Genomic DNA, 21,769 nt, shown 5'->3' with positions numbered 1-21,769 from the left:
TTTTTGGGGTCGCTTATGTATACTATCATGTCATCTGCAAATAACGAAAGCTTAACTTCTTCCTTTCCAATACGAATCCCCTTGATCCCCTTATGTTGTCTTATTGCTATTGCTAGAACTTCAAGCACTATATTGAAGAGGTATGGAGAGAGTGGACATCCTTGTCTTGTTCCTGATTTTAGTGGGATGGCTTTGAGTTTTTCTCCGTTTAATTTAATGTTAGCTGTCGGCTTGCTGTAAATAGCTTTTATAATATTTAAGTATGACCCTTGTATCCCTAGTATCTCCAATACCTTTATCATAAAGGGGTGTTGAATTTTGTCGAATGCTTTTTCAGCATCTAATGAAATGATCATATGTTTTTTTTCTTTCAGTTTATTTATATGGTGAATTACATTGATAGATTTAATGTTCTTTTTCTACTTTAGCAAATTATTATTGTTCTGATTTATGATCATGTTAGACCTAGCACACTGCAAAAGCTCCCTAAACCTGTCCCCTTCTATACTCAAAAAAAGAAAAAAAAAAAAAAAAACCAAAGTTTCTCTCCAACTAACAATTGCCAAGACCTTTTTGGAAATACAAGCACACCCTAAAGGGACCTCTGTGATGGAGTATCCCTTGTTATGAGTCCTACTTCATTCTTCTATTGTCTTTAAAACTAAAGTCCGGATTCCATCAAATGGCAGCTTCTTTACAGATATATTTTCTGTGGATAATTTTGAGGATTTTTAAATGAAATTATTGAGTATTGTTTCTCAACATGTACAGCATTCACTGAGACCTTTGAGATTTATAGATATTATATCTTTGTACATTCATATTATACCTTTGAGGGTTTTATATTATTAGATCTGAGTGTGGTTCTTTTTCCCCACTTTATTTTTTAAAAAGGAAACAAACTATTTTCTTTTTCATTTTACATACCAGTCCCAGTTCCTACTCCTTCCTTTTCTCCCATTCCCTCCACCTTTCACTCTACCCTACCCACCATGAACTCTTCAGGAGAGGGTAAGGCCCTCCCCACTATATCCATGCTGAGCAAGGTATACATCCAGAGAGAATGGTTTCCAAAAAGCCAGTACAAACATCAGGGACAAATCCTGATGCCACTGCCAGTGGCCCTGCAGTCTACCCCAGCCATACCTGTCACCCAAATTCAACAGATCTAGCTTTGTCCTATGCTGGTTCCTTCCCTGTCTGGCTGGAGTGGTTGAGCTCCCATTAGCTCAGGTTTCAGTTGGTGTCCTCATCATTGTCTTCTTTACTCATATTCTCACTCCTCCCACTTTTCAACTGGACTTTGGAAGCTCAGCCAAGTGCTCTGCTGTGGGTCTCTGCCCGTTTCTATCAGTTGCTGGATGAAGGTTCTGTGGTGACATTTAAGAGTTATCAATATGTCTATAGGGCAAGGCCAGTTTGGGCACCCTCTCCTCTATTGCTTAGGGTCTTAGGTGGGGTCATCTTTGTGGATTCCTGGGAATTTCTCTAGTGTCAGGTTTCTTGCTAGCCCCATAATGGCTCCCTCAATCAAAATATCTCTTTTCTTTCTCTCCGTCTCTGTCCTTCCCCCATCGTGTCTATTCCGTTCTTTCAAGTTTTCTCCCCCTCCCCTTCTCTGCTCCTCCTCCCCTTTCACCCACTCTTCTCCCCCACCCCCATGCTCCCAGTTTTGTCAGGAGATCTATTTCCCATTCCCAAGGGGATCTTTATATGTTTCTCTTGGGGTTCATCTTGTTACTTAGCTTCTGTGGGTAAATCTTAAAGATCGTTTCGTCTAAGCCTCTTATTTTATATTCTAAGATTTTGGCATCCAGAGTTATCCAACCAGGTACAGAGAAGGTCATGATAAACTCTTAATTTTCTATTCTTTTTATTATTGTTCTTTCTATTCAATCTTTTTCCTTTGCTCATTTAAATTTTCATAGATTTAAATAGGATTTTTATATATTCATTGCTTCCAATATACTTCGTATCTGAATTTCCAATCAGTGTTTTACCCCTACATTGTTCTGATTTTAAAGCATTGTCCATACCAAAATAAAAACAACTCTATATATGTGCAGAGTTTTATTTTATTTAATTTTTTTATATGCTAGATACAGCAGTTCTTAGGAAGACCCATTGTGAAGGACTCTTTCTTTAGACCCATACTTACTGTTCCTCAAATGCCTGCAGTTTGCCCTGGAGTTATTTCTGCAGCTGTACAGCCTAGACCGCCCCTGGTAAGTGGCTTTCCTGATGAAATAATATTAACTAGTTTTTTATAACTATGTAATGGGATTCCTGAATAAAACTTTTGTCTTCATTTGTTTGTCAGGATAATTTGGTAATGCTGGTAATGATGATAATTAAAAGATGAATGAATGAATACCTGTTTTACATAACATTCGCCTGGTTTTTAAATACAAAATTTGTATTTTTATACTTTCAAGTCCTTGGAATTGCAGTTTTACTTCTCTAACAAATAAAACTGTGAGATAGATTGGCATTTTTATTTTTGACATAGCTATTGTGTAGAAAAGCAAAGGGGACAAATCACAGTGAACTATGTAGCTACTAAGCTTATATACACACCCAGAGTGGTTCTACTGTGTCTGTAACCAATAAAATGAGTAACATCAGCTTGGAACAAAAACCCTAAAGTTTTCAATCTTCCTAATGGTAGCTAGTCAGATAAGTTTTATTCAAACCAGAAGAAAGAATAAAGACATTTAGAATGGCTAGAATTATTTTTTGTTGTCTTGACTAAACTTTAAGAAAAACAAAAAGAACAACAACAAAATTCCAGAACGAATAATGTCAGATATAATTAGGGAAAAAAATTTCTATTTCTGACTTTCTCATAAAGGAACTCAAACACTTGTGTGTGTGTGTGTGTGTGTGTGTATGTCTGTTTGTATTTCCACATATGAATATATAGTTCTTCTATCTTGCTCTCAATCTTTTTGAAATTTGTAGTTAGATGGATTCATTTATGTCTATGCTCACTGTCTACAAAAATATGTGTATAAGTCTCAACATTTTAAATAAGTACCATACATTTTGTCACTATATTAACTGTGGTGCTTATGCAATCTGCTTGCTGTTATTCTGTAATGACCAGAGTAGAATTTTATTGAAAACATTGAAATCTTTTAGCCTCCTAATAAGATTATCTTCAGGTTCCTGATGGAAGCTAGAGACTGAGGCAGATCATGTTAGAGACCAACTACTGCTAGTTGTTGCTTACTTTTCATGGTGACTCATAGGTTTCAATAAACGTTGTCATGGTTTAATTGCTTTAGTAACTCAATTAGTGCTCTAAAAATTTTCTTGATGATATTAATTCACTTGATGTTTCTAAGAACGTCCATAAAATACACACAAAAATTGTTGGTGTCATAGGTCCATTAGATATATTGTACTTTCCACACTGTCATTGTCTGTGATATTTTTGAGCCTTTTAGCAAAAACACTTCTATTACTATCATCATCTTTATTTAGAACTTAAAATTTTATCTTTGTTATTTTTCTAATAATAGAAGTATATTTAATAGTTGGAAAAATATAGATGATAGAGAAATATAGACAGTTGAAAGTAAAATTATCTTGTTGAATTTCTAGAAAAAAATAACCATTTGTAGATTATTATATAACTTACAGATGCTTTTTTGTGTTTATATGCATGCAGTTATTAAACATTTTAATATTAAAGGAGTCATACTATAAATTATGCTATAAACTAATTTTTAAAAATCCTAAATATATTCCATGGGTATCTCTTATGCCCAGACATATACATCTATTTGTAAAAACTTGATTGATTTGCTATAATTTCTTAATCCTGTGTTGGCATATTTTATGTAGTTTTCGGTTTTTCACTATTATTTTATAAAAACTCAACAATGCACTCTGTTTCTATATTTGCTGGTAATTACAGGGCAAACAACCTGCTTTTAAAATAGGTAACAACAAGTTAGAAATACTGTATCTGTTGAGAAAAAAGCTCTAAGAAGAGAATGTTGATACGAGTCTTCATTCTGCTTTTCTTCTGAGGCATCAAAGTGTTATGTTGACATGTGGTGTTACCTACTTACTGAAGCTGATGGTTATATCTCTCCCCTTTACAGATGCCTGGTATAACCTGGGCTATGCCAACGCCTATAGCTGATACTGTGTCACCCAGTGCAAGTCTGTGCAGTGAACCTCTCATGATAAACTGGGAGAGGATTACAGACAGACTGAGAATGGCTTTTCCACAGCAAACAAGGTACTTTGACTTTTCCTTAGTGGTTACACTTGTTTTTTGTTGTTGTTGTTGTTTTACAATTTTCATAGCCCTAATTGTAGAAATGAAACACTTAACATATACCCATAAGTACAACTATTTTTTTTACCATGGTCTTAGTAAAATAAAATTGACTAAGAAAGCATAGTGCTCAACAGAAATGCTAGGTAAACTTAATTTTTTATTAGTCTTAAGGCATGAGAAGATAAGTGCTTAAATTTATTTTTACTCATTTGCTTGAAGTAGTAGCTATAAACTTACCCAATTTGAATGCTTCCAGCTATAATAATTACCGTAATAAAAAGTTATCAAATTTTCAATTAATTGTATGCTGAGCCCAATGTCATCAGGTTTCAATTTATTTTTTTATTTTATTGAGGTTCCTATGATTTATTTGTGAGTGAACACAGTTCAGTATAAGATATCACAATTGTTTTGGCTTTCACTGTCTGACTTTAGGAGAAGAAAAGTTAATTCTAAAATCTCTGCTCTTGTATGTGTGGAAATAAGTCTAATTTTACTTTGTATTTTCATTTGAAAGAATCATACCCTGTTATCTAATTAGGGTATGATTTTAATAAATTTCATAATTATAAATAGAAAAATATAATTATATAGTTATAGATAATTATAAAATTAATAAATCATAAACCAAAAGAAAGAAAAATCATCCTATTATAAGTATAAGTGGCAGTGGAGGATTAAAAAGGCAAATACTGATTAAAATAATTAGAAGTTAATTATTTTATCATGCAATGAATGTATCTTTTGCTTTCTTTACTTTTTTATTTAATCTATTTTTTCTCTGAGTTTTATGAAGGTAAAACATTTAAATACTACAAAACTGAGAAAATAATAGCAAAAGTTACTATTCAAATAGTTATTTTTAAAATTGTTACTAAAAAGGAATAGTTTAGTCCTGAATGAAATTTGAGATATAAAGTTCTTAATATGTAAATGAATCAACTCAGTTTTCACATAGTGAGTACTTTCATAAGCATAGTTAACTTTCACTGGTAAACACATTAAATATAGCTTTTGGACACAATTAGTAGTTTTTATTATGGTTTCAAATGCATGCAGGTAACATTTTTTAGATTCCAAACTACTGAGTTGAGTCTGTCTGCTGACTGTCATATGAGCAGGATTTTCAGTCTCACCTTTGAGGGCACTTCCTCTGCGGAGCAGGGAACACCAACCTTCTCTATTCTTCATCTCCTCCAGGAAGGAGCTTACAGATCTCTTACAGCAGCTCAAGGATTCTCATGGGAAGTCTGTGTCTCGACTTACATTTGATGAAATTGTTTATAAGATTTCTCAAATGATTGAGCCCAAGAAATCTGAGGTAAATCAAACAAAGCAATAAAGCAACTAACTTTAATTCTCTATTCTTGTTTCTGTAATAGTGCCATAACATGTTTAGAGAGTCAAGAATCAATAACATAATCATAGGACATCATTCATTAACAGTAAATAATCCTACATGTTCAACTTACAGATGACATGGGATTGTTTTAGATCAGAGTAGAATAAAACTGATCCCCTTTGAATTTTCTAAAGACTGCTTTGAACAATTCTGAATGCAAGTTTCTTTTTTCTAATTTTTTTCAAAGATTTATTTTATTTAAACTAATGCTTTATGTAACTCTAACAAATGTTACCAACACTTTATTTCAAGATTTATCATGAGTATTATTTATCCTTTTGGTAATTTTTGCTACATTTTATTTTATTCAGTCTGTCAGTTGATACTGTTTTAGGATAATTTTTAAAAATAAACATTATTTTTAGAGTGAAGGAAAATCTGCTCCAGATGGTAATAGTTCATCACCCAGCCACACTTCATCGCAGCCTAGTGCTCCCCAGACCCCCAAGTCACCACAAGGTTCTACCACATGGGAAGGAGACAAGGACTTGGTGAGACAGATCTTGTTCACTAAAAGCACATTTAGATCTGAGAGGGGAAAAAAGCCTAAATTTTATCATATCTATTTTTGGCTAGGATAATGAAGAGGAAGAAGAGGAGCCCTGTGTAATCTGTCATGAAAATTTGTCTCCAGAAAACTTTTCTGTTTTACCTTGTGCTCACAAATCCCACTCTCAGGTAAACAATTAAGCTTGTCCTGTTAATATTTTAGCATTAGTCAGCTAAGCAAGCTTACTGCCTTGCTTACAAGGTGTATCAGCATCCAGTCTCATTTCACAGCCCCACTGGCCATCACTGCACTTCCTTCTCTGAGTGCCATACAGAACGTTTACATCTCTCACTGTATGCAGTCATGGCTGTACTACTGTTTTCAGGAGGACAGCCTGGAGATTTAAATGGTATACAGTATACAGTTCCCTTGAGCAAACTAGGAGAAATATTCATTGATAAAGCAATTGAGAGACAGGACTAGTAACAAGGAAGTGACATTTTACCTTACTGTAAATTCTACAGTGTCTATTATCCATATGTAATAATGGCCCCTCGCATTTTAAAACTGACTTGTTTTAGTAATCTAACCTCTTGTGTTTATGTTTGAAGACTCTGAGACCTGGATTAATGTTAGAAAAATGTGAGGCCGACATATCTTTTGTGTTCTTGCTATGTATATGGATTAACTCCTGGTGTTGCTGCTGTGTAACTGTTACTGATTACAATGTATGGTCCAAATCCTCTGGGGAAAAATGTGATTCAACAACAGAAAAGATAATCTTAGACAAGAAGTGTTTTTCTCGGAGAAGTAAACAATTGCCTGATTTTTCCAACCATGTTATAAAGATAAAATATGTGGTACAAAATTATGTGTGTTGTCTGCTTTGATCTGAAGAGGTTTGAAAAATTGTTAATCCCATAAAGTCTCCAAAATGACACTTAGCCACCCAGTTTTTCCATTTTGAAAGGTTAATGTGTGAATATTTTACAATAAGAATGTTTGTCAAAACTTACTTGCATTGCCCAGTGAAAAGGAAATATATAATTCATTCAGTTTACTCTTCAAGGTTAGTTATTAGACATCAAATATAGTCCCTACACTTTTAATCCTGTTATCTGATTTGCCTCTCCATTATTCAAACATCAAAAATACCTAGTTTTAGAGTCAATACATACCAAAATATAACAAATACTTCACAGTTCAGGATTACTGTTTCACTGCAGAAAACAATCTGACTGTTCTTCCAGGGGGGTTCAGCTTTAGAGCCCCATCAAGGAATTGGTAATTTTCATATGCCTAGTTGTTATTTATTTAGTTAATTATAAGTGAAAAAAATGTAAATAAAATCAACCAAAGAGTAAACAGCAAGCTTCTCCAATATCCTTGTAGAACTCTTAGTCATTTTTTAAAATAGGGGAAAACCAAATTTGAGCCAAATAGACTGGCTTAAAAATACTCTGCCATTGCCATGGATAGCTTAGCAAACCATAGTTGTAGCAGATGGCTTGGCTTTCAGAACCATCAGAGGAGAAGGCATGTTGGTTGGTGACTGATGTGTAGAGTGGAAGCTGCCTTTGCTAGGCTAAATTCGAAACTCTGACTTAATCATTTTGCTCCTTAGTGCATTAGACCATGGTTGATACAACAGGGGACATGCCCCAACTGCAGACTCCATATTTTGCTACCAGAAGAATTCCCTGGCCACCCCAACAGGCAGTTAACCAAGATCTGATGCAAAGCAGGTAGCTATACCTAAGATCAGTTTTAGACATTGGAATTTAATTCAGCCTTTTAATGAGATAATTGTTGGAATAGTAATATGCAACATGTCCCTTGGCTTCATGCTAATAGACCAGCTAATCACACCAGAGCTGAGCCGGAGATTAAGACAGATCTAAAGCACTTGTAAATTAAATGGAAGGGACTTAAAGAAGGTGGGATTTGATAGTTGCATTTTATGGCTCTTCATAACATTTTCCATCTGTAAACACAAGACCTGTACAGATGACTAATACTATATTTCTTAAAATATCCTGTCTTTTTTTCTTTTTTTAATTTATTTATTTCTTTATTAATTAATTAAAGATTTCTGTCTCTTACCCACCGCCGTCTCCCCTTTTCCTCCCCCTCCCCCTATCTATTTTCCCTCCCTCTTCAGTCCAAAGAGCAATCAGGGTTCCCTGCCCTGTGGGAAGTCCAAGGACCACCCACCTCCATCCAGGTCTAATAAGGTGAGCATCCAAACTGCCTAGGCTCCCACAAAACCAATAGGTGCAGTAGGATCAAAAACCCATTGCCATTGTTCTTGGGGTCTCAGTTTTTTTTTCTTCTTACTCTGTTTTTCTTTATTTTCTTTCAAATATGGTACATTTTAATTTCCTGAAATAAGTTTAGGAGAAAAAGCAAGAAACATTCTATAGATTTTAGTTTTCTTTTTAACTTTGAAAGCTCGAGGTTAAAAATATAACTATTATAAGTTATATTTCTATCTCAATTGTTCTTTCTATCTTCTGAAATAACTACCTTTGATGAGATTATGGATTCCTTGACACTGGTGACCATGCAATGGTTCATAATAGCCTGTGATAGATGATTGTTTCAGACATGACAGGACCAGTTTGTTAACTTGTTTGTGCCATGAAATCTCACAATAATTACACTATAAAAACTACAACTGATTTGTATTTCCAAGCCGGGCAGTGGTGGCACACGCCTTTAATCCCAGCACTGGGGAGGCAGAGGCAGGCGGATCTCTGCGAGTTCGAGGCCAGCCTGGTCTACAAGAGCTAGTTCCAGGACAGGCACCAAAAACTACAGAGAAACCCTGTCTCGAAAATCAAAAAAAAAAAAAAAAAAAGATTTGTATTTCCCTCAAAAGCTAGTTCTTAATATCACACCACAAGATGCCTATATCCCCAATATTTAGTGCCACAAATACAGAATGAAGTTAGAATTAGAAACCAAGAGCTAGTAAAGGAGCCAGATAATGCAAGTTAAGTCATTTACTGAGATAACTGAGATCTTACATTACTTTGTAAACATATTCCTTGGCTCTTAATCATTTGCATTTTGTAAAGACTTTTTTTTCCTACTTTAAGGATGTCTACTTTTGTGGAACCCTCACCCCTTATTCTCAAAGGGACTAGAATTTCCTAGCAGAATGTTTTCCCAGGAAGATAGTGGCCTTCCCCTCTCCCACCCGAGAGATTCCGAGCACAAGGTCACTTAGCCCAGCCAGTCAGCTACCTGGTACAGGCTGATAAAGATGGCCTGACTCAGGAATGGCCTTGCTCTAAAAACAAGGAGAAAGCTGACTTAGCAGGATGGGAAGGAGCAAAAGTCCTTGCACCCTTGCCAAAGCACCTTCTCAAAGCCTCTTTGTAGTTATACCTTTAAAAGCCTACCCCACAGAGGAGATACAAGCTGGAGATGAGATCCAAACATGTTTGTATTGTGCTGATTAAACCTTGCTTATTACAGTCTGGGCCTCTCTGTGTGGTCTCTCTCTGGGGGTCATAATCTGGGCACAACACTTTCATGTAACTGTTGTGGGAAAGAGAAGACATCGTTTATATGTACTTGCTGCTGCTTGCAACAAAGTTCATATCCGGTAGACCAATTGCCTGTCTGAAGCTTGTCACTGAGAGTTTCCATTCCTAGACAACAAAGCCTATTTTAAAGTAGTGTGAATGCTGTAAGTGGTGTACATGCCTGTACTTTCAAACTTAATCCATAGTTCCCTTGTGAGACACTTATCCTTGGCTCATATTCATAATCTCAATTTCATTAATTTTGATAGGAAAAGGTTTTTTTTGACTCAGCAACTATTTTTTGTGTGTATTTCAGTGTAAATATATTTTGAAGTTACTGTGAATCTCTATTTAAAAATTCTATTCCTGTAATTGTATGCTAAACTTCTTTTCCTATTTCGAAAATAAACTGAAAGATGTGAAGAAAAATATTTTTTAAATGTCAGCTTTTGTGTGGATGAGGTGATTCACCAGGTGAAGGCTGCCCGTTGCCAAGCCTGATGACCTGAGTTCTGTTCCTGGGATGCACATGGTGAAAAGAAGAACTGCCAGTCCTTCCAGTTTTCCTCTGACCTCCACATGTACAGTGTGGCTTGTGTGTGCACACACACACACACTACACTCAGATGCATGGAGAGAAAGGGAGGGAGGGAGGGAGGGAGGGAGGGAGGGAGGGAGGGAGGGAGGAAAGAGGGAAGAATATTTTTTAAGTATGCCATTTGTCCATATATAAAGTACTAATACTGTGTTGGAGTTTCAGTATCTAGAACTTATGGGACATTCAATCATCAGTAATGTAGCAGATTGATTACCTTGTAAGACAAGTCATGCTTACAATTTGTTTATTAGTTCATGTTTATAATTGTAATTTCATTTTCAGTGGAAAATAAATGTATTTCTGAATTGAACAACTGTTTTTTATGTATTCATCTTAAATGTATACAAAAATATTTTTATTTCAAATGCCTATCTCTGTTGAGTTGTACTAAAATCTTTCTTCTGTTTTGAGAAAATAACAGGAAAATATCTAAGTTGTTAGTCATCTCATCTTTTGAAATGCCAAGGATGTCTTGGGGTCTTAGAATACAGAAGTTGGGGATTCATTGAGTTTCTTATCTGTCTCTGGCAGGTGTTTCTTGCCCAAAGCCATGTGGCTGTGTAGTAGGTAAGCCTCCTGGTACTGATGGGTCCTGATACTCTGCCACGTGTCTCCTTTTCTGGCTCCTGTGCTAGAGTGATAGTGGTGATGAGTGTTTGTTGCAAAGCCTGATGCCTTGAGTTCTATCCCTGGAAAGGAAAGAACTACTAGTCCTGCAGCTTGTCCTCTGATCTCACGTGCAGTGTGGCTTGTGAGTGCATAAGTCATTCTTGGCTTCAAGTAAGGAGCCAGAAGACTTAACACAATCACTGGTATATAGTGAGAATGTAGAAGTTTAATACCCCACAAAGTCATGTCTAGTTCTACAGATGTGAAGGTAATGGAGCTATAAAATTGTTGATATACAGTTGTGTTCACTGCCATGCTTTCTTCTGAGGAATGATTTTACCATGCGCAGGAAACCAGCTAATGACCAACAAGCTCCTAGCATGGCAGGATTTGTATCAAAAATATTTTGGGCTTACTACCCAAGCATGAGGTCCTGAGTTCAAACCCAGACACCCTCAAAAAATAATCTGGCATGCCTTTACATACTCTAACAAGAAGGTGGAGACAGAAAGATGCTAGGAGCTTGCTGACAAGCTAGCCTACCCAGTGGAGATCTTATCTCAAGGGAATATGGTGGGGAGAGGGAGAACATGAGACCTAGAGCCTTCTTTTGACCTCTGGACATGTGCACAAGTGCACTCACCTCCGTATGTATATACATAAACATACCATTTTAAAAGTAATAAAATATCTGAAAGTATCTAATAATCTACTACAGCTTCTGCCTTGTGCTCTATGCCTTTCTGTTAATTTTTTATGCATATACTATTTTACAGCTTTTATAGGATACCTTCAGGTGTGTTTGGTACTTTGTTTGATATATATGTAGTATATATTACTATGATTTATTTACAGATGATGAATCTCAAGACTCTGATAAGGGGGAAATAATTTGTTTAAGGTGACAGTTACAAATGGGATATAGTAGCATTTGCTGGGATTGTATTACAGGTGGTCCCCAATTGGTGTATCTACTAGTTGACATCTGCATCCATTTTTGGATTTACTTTGTACATAACAAAAGTAGCACTTAATACTTCTTAAGTAGTTCTCTTCCAATTAAACGGGATAAACCCAGTATGCTGACCGTATTCTACTACGGCTACATTATTGGTGTATAAAATATAAAGATATGGTAGTGATATAGCGATATGACATGGTGGCAAGAGTTTGACTTCTCCCTGTTGTTTAAGATGATTCCAGTTATTGAAAATTATCTTGACTTAATTATTAATACTACTTTTTTTTCCTTAGTCTTTTACAGTTTAAAAAATGAGAGTTAAATTCTGTGGTTCAGGAAGGCATATTTGGCTTTTAAATTTGTCAAGTATGCCATTACATTTTTAAGATATTCCTAAATAATGTATTTGCCTTTCAGATATGAATTATATAATTGGAAAAGCTTAGTGTACTACTTTGGTTTATAGCCAAATAAAAACAATAGCCAGATAAAAACAATAAATAAGCATGATTTTCTTGCGTAGGTACTAGTTGTATAGACTAGAAGGTGCAGGTTGTCAGAGCCAGTCCTAGACTGCCATCGTGGTAGCGTATTTATATAAATGCATATTCCAAGCAGCGGTCTGGGAATATGCCACATTAGTGAATATTATAGATGGGTGGTTTAGTGCACATTTTGGAAGCTATTGGAATAGTAGAGTTTGGTTTTCTTGAGTAAGTCTAGGTTTGAATTTTTTTAATATTTTTATGTGTATGTGTGTGCATGTATGTGTACCATCTGAGTGGCTCTATGTGTCAGAGAAGGGTGTCGGATCCTGTGAAACTGGATTTATAGGTGGTTGTGGCCCACTATGTGGGTGTAGTGAATGGAACGTTGGTCTTCTGCAAAAACAATAAGTACATCCAACTATTGAGCTTTCTCTCTAGCCCCATAAATTTAGATTTTTTTTTAATTCCCAGAAACATGGTGTAATAAGTAAAAATTTTCCTAACTTCTCAGTTGCCTCGTTTTCTAGAATATATCAACAACAAAACAACCACCTGCCTGAGAGCTATCATATTAAAGGAGCATTTATTTGTTTTCTCTCCCAAAATAGCAAACTTCATGTGACTTATTTAACCTGTTTAAATTTACTTTTGATGGCAGAATGTATTTTTTTATTGATCTACCCTTGATAAGTTGAAGAGGCCAGAGAGTATAGCCACTAGTACTACTTCTAAGTTTACAAAACTCCAAATACTGTCTCACCCTTATTATCTTTGTTTGATGTATTTGAACTACATGAACTGTAGTGTACCTGGATACTACCTCATAAGGCTGTGAACAGTCAGCAGTGATAAAGTACGCAGTGATGTGTTTCATTGTGACATTTTCATATATTTGTATCATTTTGCTTTGCTTATTTTTCCTGCCATTGTAGAAGTTATTACTCTTCCTTTAGATCAGTGTTTCTCAACCTTCCCAATGCCGTGACCCTTAAATACAACTTGCTTTTGTTGTAGTGACCCCCAACCATAAAATTATTTCAGTGCTACTTCATAACTGTAATTTTACTACTGTTATGAATCATAATTAAATATTTTTGTTGATAGAGGTTTGCCAAAGGCATCACAACCCACAGGTTGAAAATTGTTGATTTAGATGTCAAGGACACTGATTTGCTGAGGTCACACAGCTCATAAATAGAGTCATGACTCCAAGCTATAATTTTCCACCACGATCAGTGTTATTCTCTCCATATTATGCCTGCTTTTTGACAGAGGAAGTGGAGCAGGTATAGGAAGAAGGAAGGAGAGGATAGGAAAAGAGGACAAAAGAAAGAAGGAATGAATTGTGGGAGAAAGAAATAGAAAAAAAAGGAAACTGAGGAAGCTGAATACTTAGGAGTTATGAAGTTATTTTTTCAGTCAAGATAGAAACAAAACAAGATTAGGATAGTCTTACAAGGTGACAGTATCTCACTTGAGAATAAAGTCAGACATGCATATTTTAACATCAAGGTTGATGATTCCTGGTCAGTGTTTTAAAAGGATAAGGGCATGTGTTTTACCTTTTAAATTTCTAATGCCATGTTGGTAGTTGTTTAAAACAGGTCTCAGAGGTCACATCCTTTTTTTAGGGCCATGAAGTTTAACAGCCACTGCTGTGGTTTTAGTAGCATAGTTAAATGTGCTCTGTCCACTCAGAGGAAATAGCAATGTTGAAGAAGCTGGTGCTAGGGACCTGTAGTTTTCTCTAAGAGCTGTTTCTAAGCAATAAAGATATGTTTACATTATTTTAATTCAAGGAAGAATTCCTTTCAACCCCAAGGGCATGAGACAAAGCCATACCTCAGCAACTGAAGGTGAAGTGTTTTCATTTTATTTAAGAAACCTGAACTATTTAATAAATTATAATCACATTTACAGTATTATCAGATCATTACAATAAAAAGATAAATGGAAGTTTAAGGCCATCATTTGTTAGCGATGTATATATATAATTTATTTGTTAAATTTGTTTAAGTTAAGATATAATTACATCATTTTCTCCATTCTCTTTATTACACCCAACCCATATATTCCCTCTCCCTCAAATTTAGGGTCTCTTTTTCTTTAATTCTTTTTAAATGTGTTTGTACTCACACACACTTTCGTGAATATATAATAAATACAGCAGGTTCAATCACATGATATTACTTGCACTTAATAGTTTTCAGGCCCACCTGGTATGAGGTAACCAGTTGGAAGGCTCTTACCTGAAGACGACTGTATTTCCTACTCAGCCTTCCACAGTTGCCTGTAGTTTTTTGTCTAGGGTTTGGATCCCTGTGGATTTCCTATTTCCTGTGTTAACAAGTCTCCTGATGTTGTCCTTCAGGTTCTTTGTTTTGTTTTTGTTTGCTTGTTGTTTTGGGTTGAGACAATACCTTGTTGCCTGGCTCAGGCTGGTCTTGAATTCATAGGCTTAGTGATTGATTCTCTTGCTTCCTTTGTGGCTGAGATTACAGTTGTATACCACCAAGCATGGCAGTGTGTTCCCTAAGGGCGAAGCCTCACATCTGCCTTCTGCCTCCCTCTTCTCTTTACCCATCAAAGGCATACTGGTCACATCAGCAGCATACCTGAGTGATATTTTACACATGGTTCTTGAACTGATGAACCTGAGAACAAGGATCTCAGCTCTTAGGGATAATTCACAGCATGCATTCTGTGCCACATAAATCACAAGATTGCACGTGCTTAAATAGGCCTTACAGTCTGTGCCAGTCAACCTCATGGAAAACAGATTTAAATGGAACTTACATAGAATAGTCATTTTAGACTAGTACAATGGCTGGAAACAATTGCTCACTAGAGTGACCCTTTCAGTGATTGTAGAAATCCACACAGAATTTTCCACACTTATCACTGACACTCAAGGCATAGTAATAATTTAAAACTTTGAAACATTTAAAATACAGTTTTATAGAATAAATAAATACTTATATTTCTGTTATTTAATGGAGAAACTGATTCAATAATACTTTGACTTAGAAAAACATAATAAAACAGCAAATATTTAATATACCTGATGGAGGCATTAAAGAGAAGTTAAATTACTATTACTTCAAAAGTCATGGAAGTACGCATCTGCACCAAGATAAACTCTTCTTAACGCTGCTTTGTGCCTGAAGATAAGGGTGTATTTGAGGTTCACACTGGGATGTTGAAAATGAAGCAACTACATATTTTATGAAGAAGACTGGGGAGCCAACAATAAATGGGACTTTAAGGCTAATAAGATATCCAGAACCTATGTACCAATGACCCAGAAATAATAGAACAACAAAGGAGGTGAAGATAAACCAGAAATCAGCAAGGCTTGATTGGGTAAACATGCTTGATTCATACTCAACCTTCATTATAGTGATGAGCAAATCAGGGTGCCCTAAATTCTTTTATACATGGTAATTGTATAAAAAAAAGAGGAAAAAAACACCAAACAGATACTATTACAAGTGTAACAATGGGAAAGTTTTAAAATACTGTAGAAATTGCCAAGTGTAGCACAGTCAGGAAGTGAACATGTGTTATTGTGCTACGGAATAGGTGGTATGAATGCTTGCTCCACAGAGGGTTACTACAGCCCTTCAATTTTTATAATGGTCCCAAAGCACAATGAAGCAAAGAGAATAAGTTATGCATTTGCTGCTGTGGGCAATTTAACATGTCACTATATATATTTTCTTTAGAAATAAATGTTTATCTCCCGTTGCACTTTTAGAGAAATGAAAAATGTGGCCACAAAAGGTTGTACATGGATGTTCAGAGTAAGAGTGCCCATTTCCAGTTTGGATATTGTACACATTTCTCTCCAGTCAACTGTATAACCAATAAAAAAAAAAGAAGAGTGAGCTTTTCTACATGCAAAAATTTGAATGAGTTACAATCATATTGAAAACATGAGTATGCTTCATGATACCAAGGAATAAAATTCTAAGAAGTACAACACATCAGTGGATTGAGAATAAGGAAGGGCAGAAATTAGTTGTAAAGAAACAGAAAACTAGAGAGCTGAAAATGTGCTCATACTGTGATAATAGTTTAATATATATATATATGTGTTATTAGTTTAATATATATATATATATATATGTGCACCAAAACTTAAGTGTTGGGTGTAGTAGTGCACACCTTTCATCATAACACTTAGCAGAGGTAGGAGGATCTCTGTGAATTCAAAGTCAACATAGTGAGTTGAATTCCAATCAAGAAAACAGACCATGTCTCAAACAATGAACTCTTACCAAATTATAAACTTTATGTGCCTCTTACTGTATGTCACTTGAAAAAGGACTCGATTTGCTTAGAAACAAGGTGATTACAGTCCAGTGTTGTGCTACTCGACATGGAACAAAGATGCAAAGGCAAAGCCCATTCTCGATCACTACCCATTGGCTGGATCCAGATTCCTACTTTTATCCTCATCTAATCTTGCAAAAGCTTTGCGTTTAGGGCTTTCCCCACATCTTATTCTGATAATATTCATAGAATGACCTTGGCAGTGTCCCTTGACTCATCTGTCATTCCTGAACCCATGTTCCCTCTTTTTAAAGAAATCTGGCAACTCTTAGAACAGTGGCTCTCAACCTTCCTAATGTTGCAACCTCTTATACATCATGTTGTAGTGACCCCCCCAACCATAAAATTATTTTTGTTGCTTCATAACTAATTTTGCTGTTGTAAATTTTAATATAAATATTTTTAGAGATAGAAATTTTCAAAAGGGTCATGAGCAAATATCTTAGGAGAGAGCAGCAACCATTTGCACGTGTGAGGGTCAGAAGACTACATTAGCTCTTTTGTTCAGGAACACTGATTGCCACCTACATAACCGTTAGTAGGCCCAGTTCTATCATTTTAGCAATTCCAACCTGACATGATTGTCTTGAAGGGATGTTAAGTATAATTTAACACTGTGTGTGGGTCAGCCTTGCATTACTGCAATGCAATACTCAAGACAATAACTTCTAAGTAGTATTTGTTCAGCTCACAATTTGGCATGGCACCTATATCGCTTTATTCCTGTTAAGGATGCTAGATGGTGGCATGTCTTGGAGAGGGGGAGAGGTAAAAAAGGAGTGGAGGAAAAGAAGGATGAAAAAAGAAATGAGGAAGAAAGGAGTGGATGCTATAATCTGCTTTAGGTGCCTGTACTTTTCATTCAAAAGACCCCCATCTGTTCATGAGCTACAACACTTGATACCATAACCCTATCACTGACATGAAAGAATATAATAGGACTCTTCTGTCTGCTGCTGTTTAAAGCCCATTACTTCACTGTACCCATCCCTATCATTGTGCTGTGGAGACTCCAGCAGAGGCTTCACGTTTAAAGGGTAAATGAAATTCTAAGCTAGTGGGTCTCAAGCCTGGCTACATATTTGTTGTGGTTTGGAGATGCCAGAGTCTCCAACTCCTCTCTCTCTCTCTCTCTCTCTCTCTCTCTCTCTCTCTCTCTCTCTCTCTCTCTTTCCACTTTCAGTCTTTTGTCTATCAGGAAGTTAAGAACATCTGACACATGCTCTCACATCATGAACTCATAGGGTATGAAGGGAAGGATTATAGACTGAAACATCTAAAACAAAAACAAAAAAAAAACCCATAGGATCAAATTAAAGAATCCCTCCTTTTACCAGTTATTTTGTTACAGTGACAAAGGTCCAACTAACACATTCAAATCACGAGGGATTAGAGCAAACATTCAAGCAACAAAAACCTGTGGTTCTATTTAATGTTAAAACTGGGGCATTAGAGTACTTCAGAGATCCCCCAAAAGATGCTGTTATGGAGCCAAGCCCATGAGATACCCCTAATATTGCTAAAACTGTATTGAATCACCAGGCATCTTGTTAAAATTTGGGTTCTGATTCAGTATTTATGGTGAGAGCTAAGATTCTGAATTTCTAATGAGTTCCTGATGTAATGCTGTTGGTTCTGGAATAATACTTTTAGTAGAAAAACTAAACCATGGGTGGCATCAGCATTGCTCAGGACTCTTTGTAAAGCTAAAGGTATCCTAAGTCCCACCTATGAGATGGAGTCCCCCAGCTCCTGTACTCCCCCAGCCAGGTTTGGTTTTCTCAAAATCAAATCTCTTGCCTGATGTTTTACATGTGAAAACATGTATCCAATTAAGCACTGTGACATCTATCTTTTTATGGGCTTCCCCTAGGAAAGTTTATTAGCTGATGAAACACTTTCAACTGGAATATTTTCTGGTATGTGTCTCCTTTGCAGATTGGTGAGCACAATCTGCATTTTGAGTCAGCTGTGACGATTTCATTAACACACAGCTCAGAACCTAGTGTGGAGCAGCCTGTTTGATGAATGGGACCCTGGTTCTTCTTGAAGCACTATCACATCATATATCAGTTTTATGTCAAATGAACTGATGGTTTTATGGCCTTTCCTTTCAATTTGATAGGCCCCTTGTCATGGGTTCTTTTTAATATGGCTAGAGGGCATTTTTTGGTGGCGATGACACAGTGATTTATAAGACCCACATTATGCATCAGTCACATATATGTAAATCAGAACCATTTCTTTCTGGGAGAAATTGTCTTTCCTATTCTGTGATAAATAGGTGTATATTCAGTATGCAGGCATTCATCATGACAGATTTGAATTCTCATTTCTGTATACCATATGACCAAGCAATTAGCATCATATAAGGAGAAAGTACTCTACAGCTGGATCTTTCCAAATGTAAGACTTACAGCATTCAAGTTTAGAGCCAACATGAATCTCATGCTGAAGCATAGTTGCTGGAGATACCTGAGCACCAGCCTAAATGATGAAGAGCAAAGAGAGGCTTAAAGGGAGCATTACAAAGAAGAAATGGGAGTACCTTTTCACCTCTGTGTTGCAAAATTGCTGTATAGCTTACTATCACCTGCCTTACTTAGTCTTCCAAACATTCTGAAAGTTGGAAAGTGCTGTCAAACAAAGAAATGAACCAATGGGAACTTATCCAAGAGCTGGACCTGGCTAAGTCAGCCTAACTCTAAAACCATGATCTGTTGAAATATGAGCAGCGGCGGGGCTGCGTCCCCAACACCCTGGCTGCTTGGCTAGCTCATGCCCGAAATAACAACACACAAACTGTATTCATTTAACTGCTTGACCCATTTCTATCTAGCCTCTTCTAGGCTAACTCTCGCACCTGGACTAGCCCATTTCTAGTAATGTGTGTAAGCACCCCAAGGTGTGCTTACCGGGAAGACTCTAGCCTACGTCCATCGTGGGTTGGAGCTGCCTGGGAGAGCTGAGCATGGCGTCTCTGCTCCAGAGAGCAGAGCCATCGAGTCTGAGCTCACTTCCTCTTCCTCCCAGCATCCTCTTCTGTTTACTCCTCCCACCTATGTTTAACCTATCAGGGCCAGCCAAGCAGTTTCTTTAATGCTTAACCAATGAAATCAACAGATTGATATATGACACTCCCACATTAATGATCTTTCTGCTATGCTGCATCATAAAACACCTTCTGGTCTGTATTTGAAATATATCTCTGTGATAGCAGCTTTGGAAAGACAAGACTACAATGCTTAGCAATTGCATATGCCATCTGCATTCTGGGCCCAGCCTTGAATCTGTAGAGGTAGTATCAGAAGTATGGGTGGAGTGACTTAGCTCTTTAATGATAGCTACTTGAGAGACAGACTGGAGGACCACATTCTCAAGGTCTGCCTGAGCTACAGATTGAGTTTAAGATCATCCAGGGCAACTTAGTGAGACTCTTTCTCAAACTAAAACTTAGAAAGAAGATTGAAAATACAGTGGTTGTAAAATGTCTTCCTAGTGTGCACAAGGTCCTAGATTCAATCCCTAATATCTTCAAGAAACAAAGAAAATACTAAAATACCTAGAAAGATTGAAAAGAAACATTCAATGAAAGCTCATTGGTTGACAGAAACTCTTCATTCTTTGCTTCTTGAATGAAATATAATTGTATGAATTTTAATACTTTTCAGCAGTCATTGGCAACATAAAACTGAGTCTGACAGCATTATTATAAATACTTGTGCGTTGTAAGGATGGACAGTTACTTTTAATGTTGGCTACTTGAAAATCATGGTAAAATACTCAGGTGTTATTTGATTCATTCATAGAAAGGAAACAGACTCAGAAACTGGAAACCAACCCTCACAAATGGCCACACATCAAGTAACAGTAAGACAAGCTTCACTGTAAACCCATTGTTCTCATTGCTCAGGAAATTATATTTTTTAAGAACTCTACTTTTATACTCCCAAAAGTTTCCTTATCAAAACAAGAAAACATTTACCCCCAATAATTTCAGTCATAAACTTCATTTTCAAAACGATAAGATTTTTTTTACTCAAATATTTGATTGGGGCCTTCCTATATAATATGTGGTCATAAGTTGTATCCTGAATTCTGCATTTCATTCTTTATTTCCTCAATTAATAGAAGACCAAAGGTGAACATTTGGTATACAGGAAAAAAGTTCAGGGAATCTAACCTCCGATTTTAGTTAAACACACACACACACACACACACACACACACACAAGCAGGATGACTCACAAAACAAAATAGAAACCGAGGGAAGAGATTATAGATGTGGATTCTCCTGGCAGATGAGGGAAGAAACAGAGACTTAGAAGAATGTTTTCAAAATGGATTATTTGGTACCTTCTTTCCTGAGACAGCTAGCTGGGCATGAACGAAAGTGTCTCCAACCAGGTCAGTTCACGAAAGGAGAGAGTTCAGATGCTAGAAAGAAGAAGCAGTAAAACAGGAAGCAACAATTATCCATAGCAGATAAGAAAGAGGAAAACCCTTTGGATGGGCTTGGGGTGGTTTGCAGCTTAGCATGAGAGGTGTCATGTAGTCTCTCTAGGTGGTGACAGCTGCACTTCAGAAGTGCTTGGACAGTCAGGAGAGACCACCTTGGTGACCACAAATGACTGGGTGATTTGGGAATACGGAGAAGTTGTGTGAAACATTAAGTTTTCATACCTCTTTTTCCCTACTATGCTCAACCAAATATATAAAGTATGTTAAATTTAAGCATCACAAAGATATTCTAATTTGGTCCATACATACAGCATATTTATAAAGTGAAATAGTGATTGCCATTTTACAGAAGAGGAAATAAGTTTACAGAGGAAAAGAGACTTTTCTCAGTGTTGATTGCTGGGGCAAGTTAAGAAAACGTTTTATTTGTACCATATAAATAATTTTCATTCAGTGTGGTAGGCTAGAAATCACCTGCTAGATAAGCAAGCATCCTCTTGACTAAGTATCTGAAGCAAGCCTTTCTGCACACAGGTAAATACGAGGATCTGTCAAGTCTGATGTTAAAGTAATATAGACACATGGTAGACAGGTAAGGA

General features: G+C 36.4%; 1 protein-coding gene and 1 long non-coding RNA gene across 5 annotated transcripts in view; both read left to right on the top strand.

The window, feature by feature from the left end:
* Positions 1–8,302, top strand: part of Dzip3 (DAZ interacting zinc finger protein 3) — a 76,102-nt gene extending 67,800 nt beyond the window's left edge. Inside the window, exons 27-32 of one of the 4 annotated variants that reach the window (XM_050163437.1) lie at positions 2,100–2,225; positions 4,113–4,252; positions 5,495–5,615; positions 6,062–6,187; positions 6,273–6,374; positions 7,811–8,302. In XM_050163437.1, coding sequence (XP_050019394.1) covers positions 2,100–2,225; positions 4,113–4,252; positions 5,495–5,615; positions 6,062–6,187; positions 6,273–6,374; positions 7,811–7,921 — 726 coding nt within the window. In that variant the 3' untranslated portion in view covers positions 7,922–8,302. Of the gene's footprint in view, positions 1–2,099; positions 2,226–4,112; positions 4,253–5,494; positions 5,616–6,061; positions 6,188–6,272 lie in introns of all 4 variants that reach the window. The other 3 variants (XM_050163434.1, XM_050163435.1, XM_050163436.1) reach the window with 3 other exon arrangements.
* Positions 1–10,150, top strand: part of LOC126514497 (uncharacterized) — an 85,515-nt gene extending 75,365 nt beyond the window's left edge. Inside the window, exon 2 of the long non-coding RNA XR_007595590.1 lies at positions 8,411–10,150. This is a non-coding gene — a long non-coding RNA (uncharacterized lncRNA). The remainder of the gene's footprint in view (positions 1–8,410) is intronic.
* Positions 10,151–21,769: the final 11,619 nt, after the last annotated feature.

The sequence above is a fragment of the Alexandromys fortis genome, unplaced genomic scaffold, assembly GCF_014885135.2.
Source record: "Alexandromys fortis isolate MF-2015 unplaced genomic scaffold, M_Fortis_MF-2015_v1.1 scaffold_131, whole genome shotgun sequence".
In the NCBI taxonomy this organism is placed as follows: Eukaryota; Metazoa; Chordata; class Mammalia; order Rodentia; family Cricetidae; genus Alexandromys; species Alexandromys fortis.
Note: the sequence above shows the minus strand (reverse complement) of the source record. Positions and strands in the feature narration are given on the sequence as shown.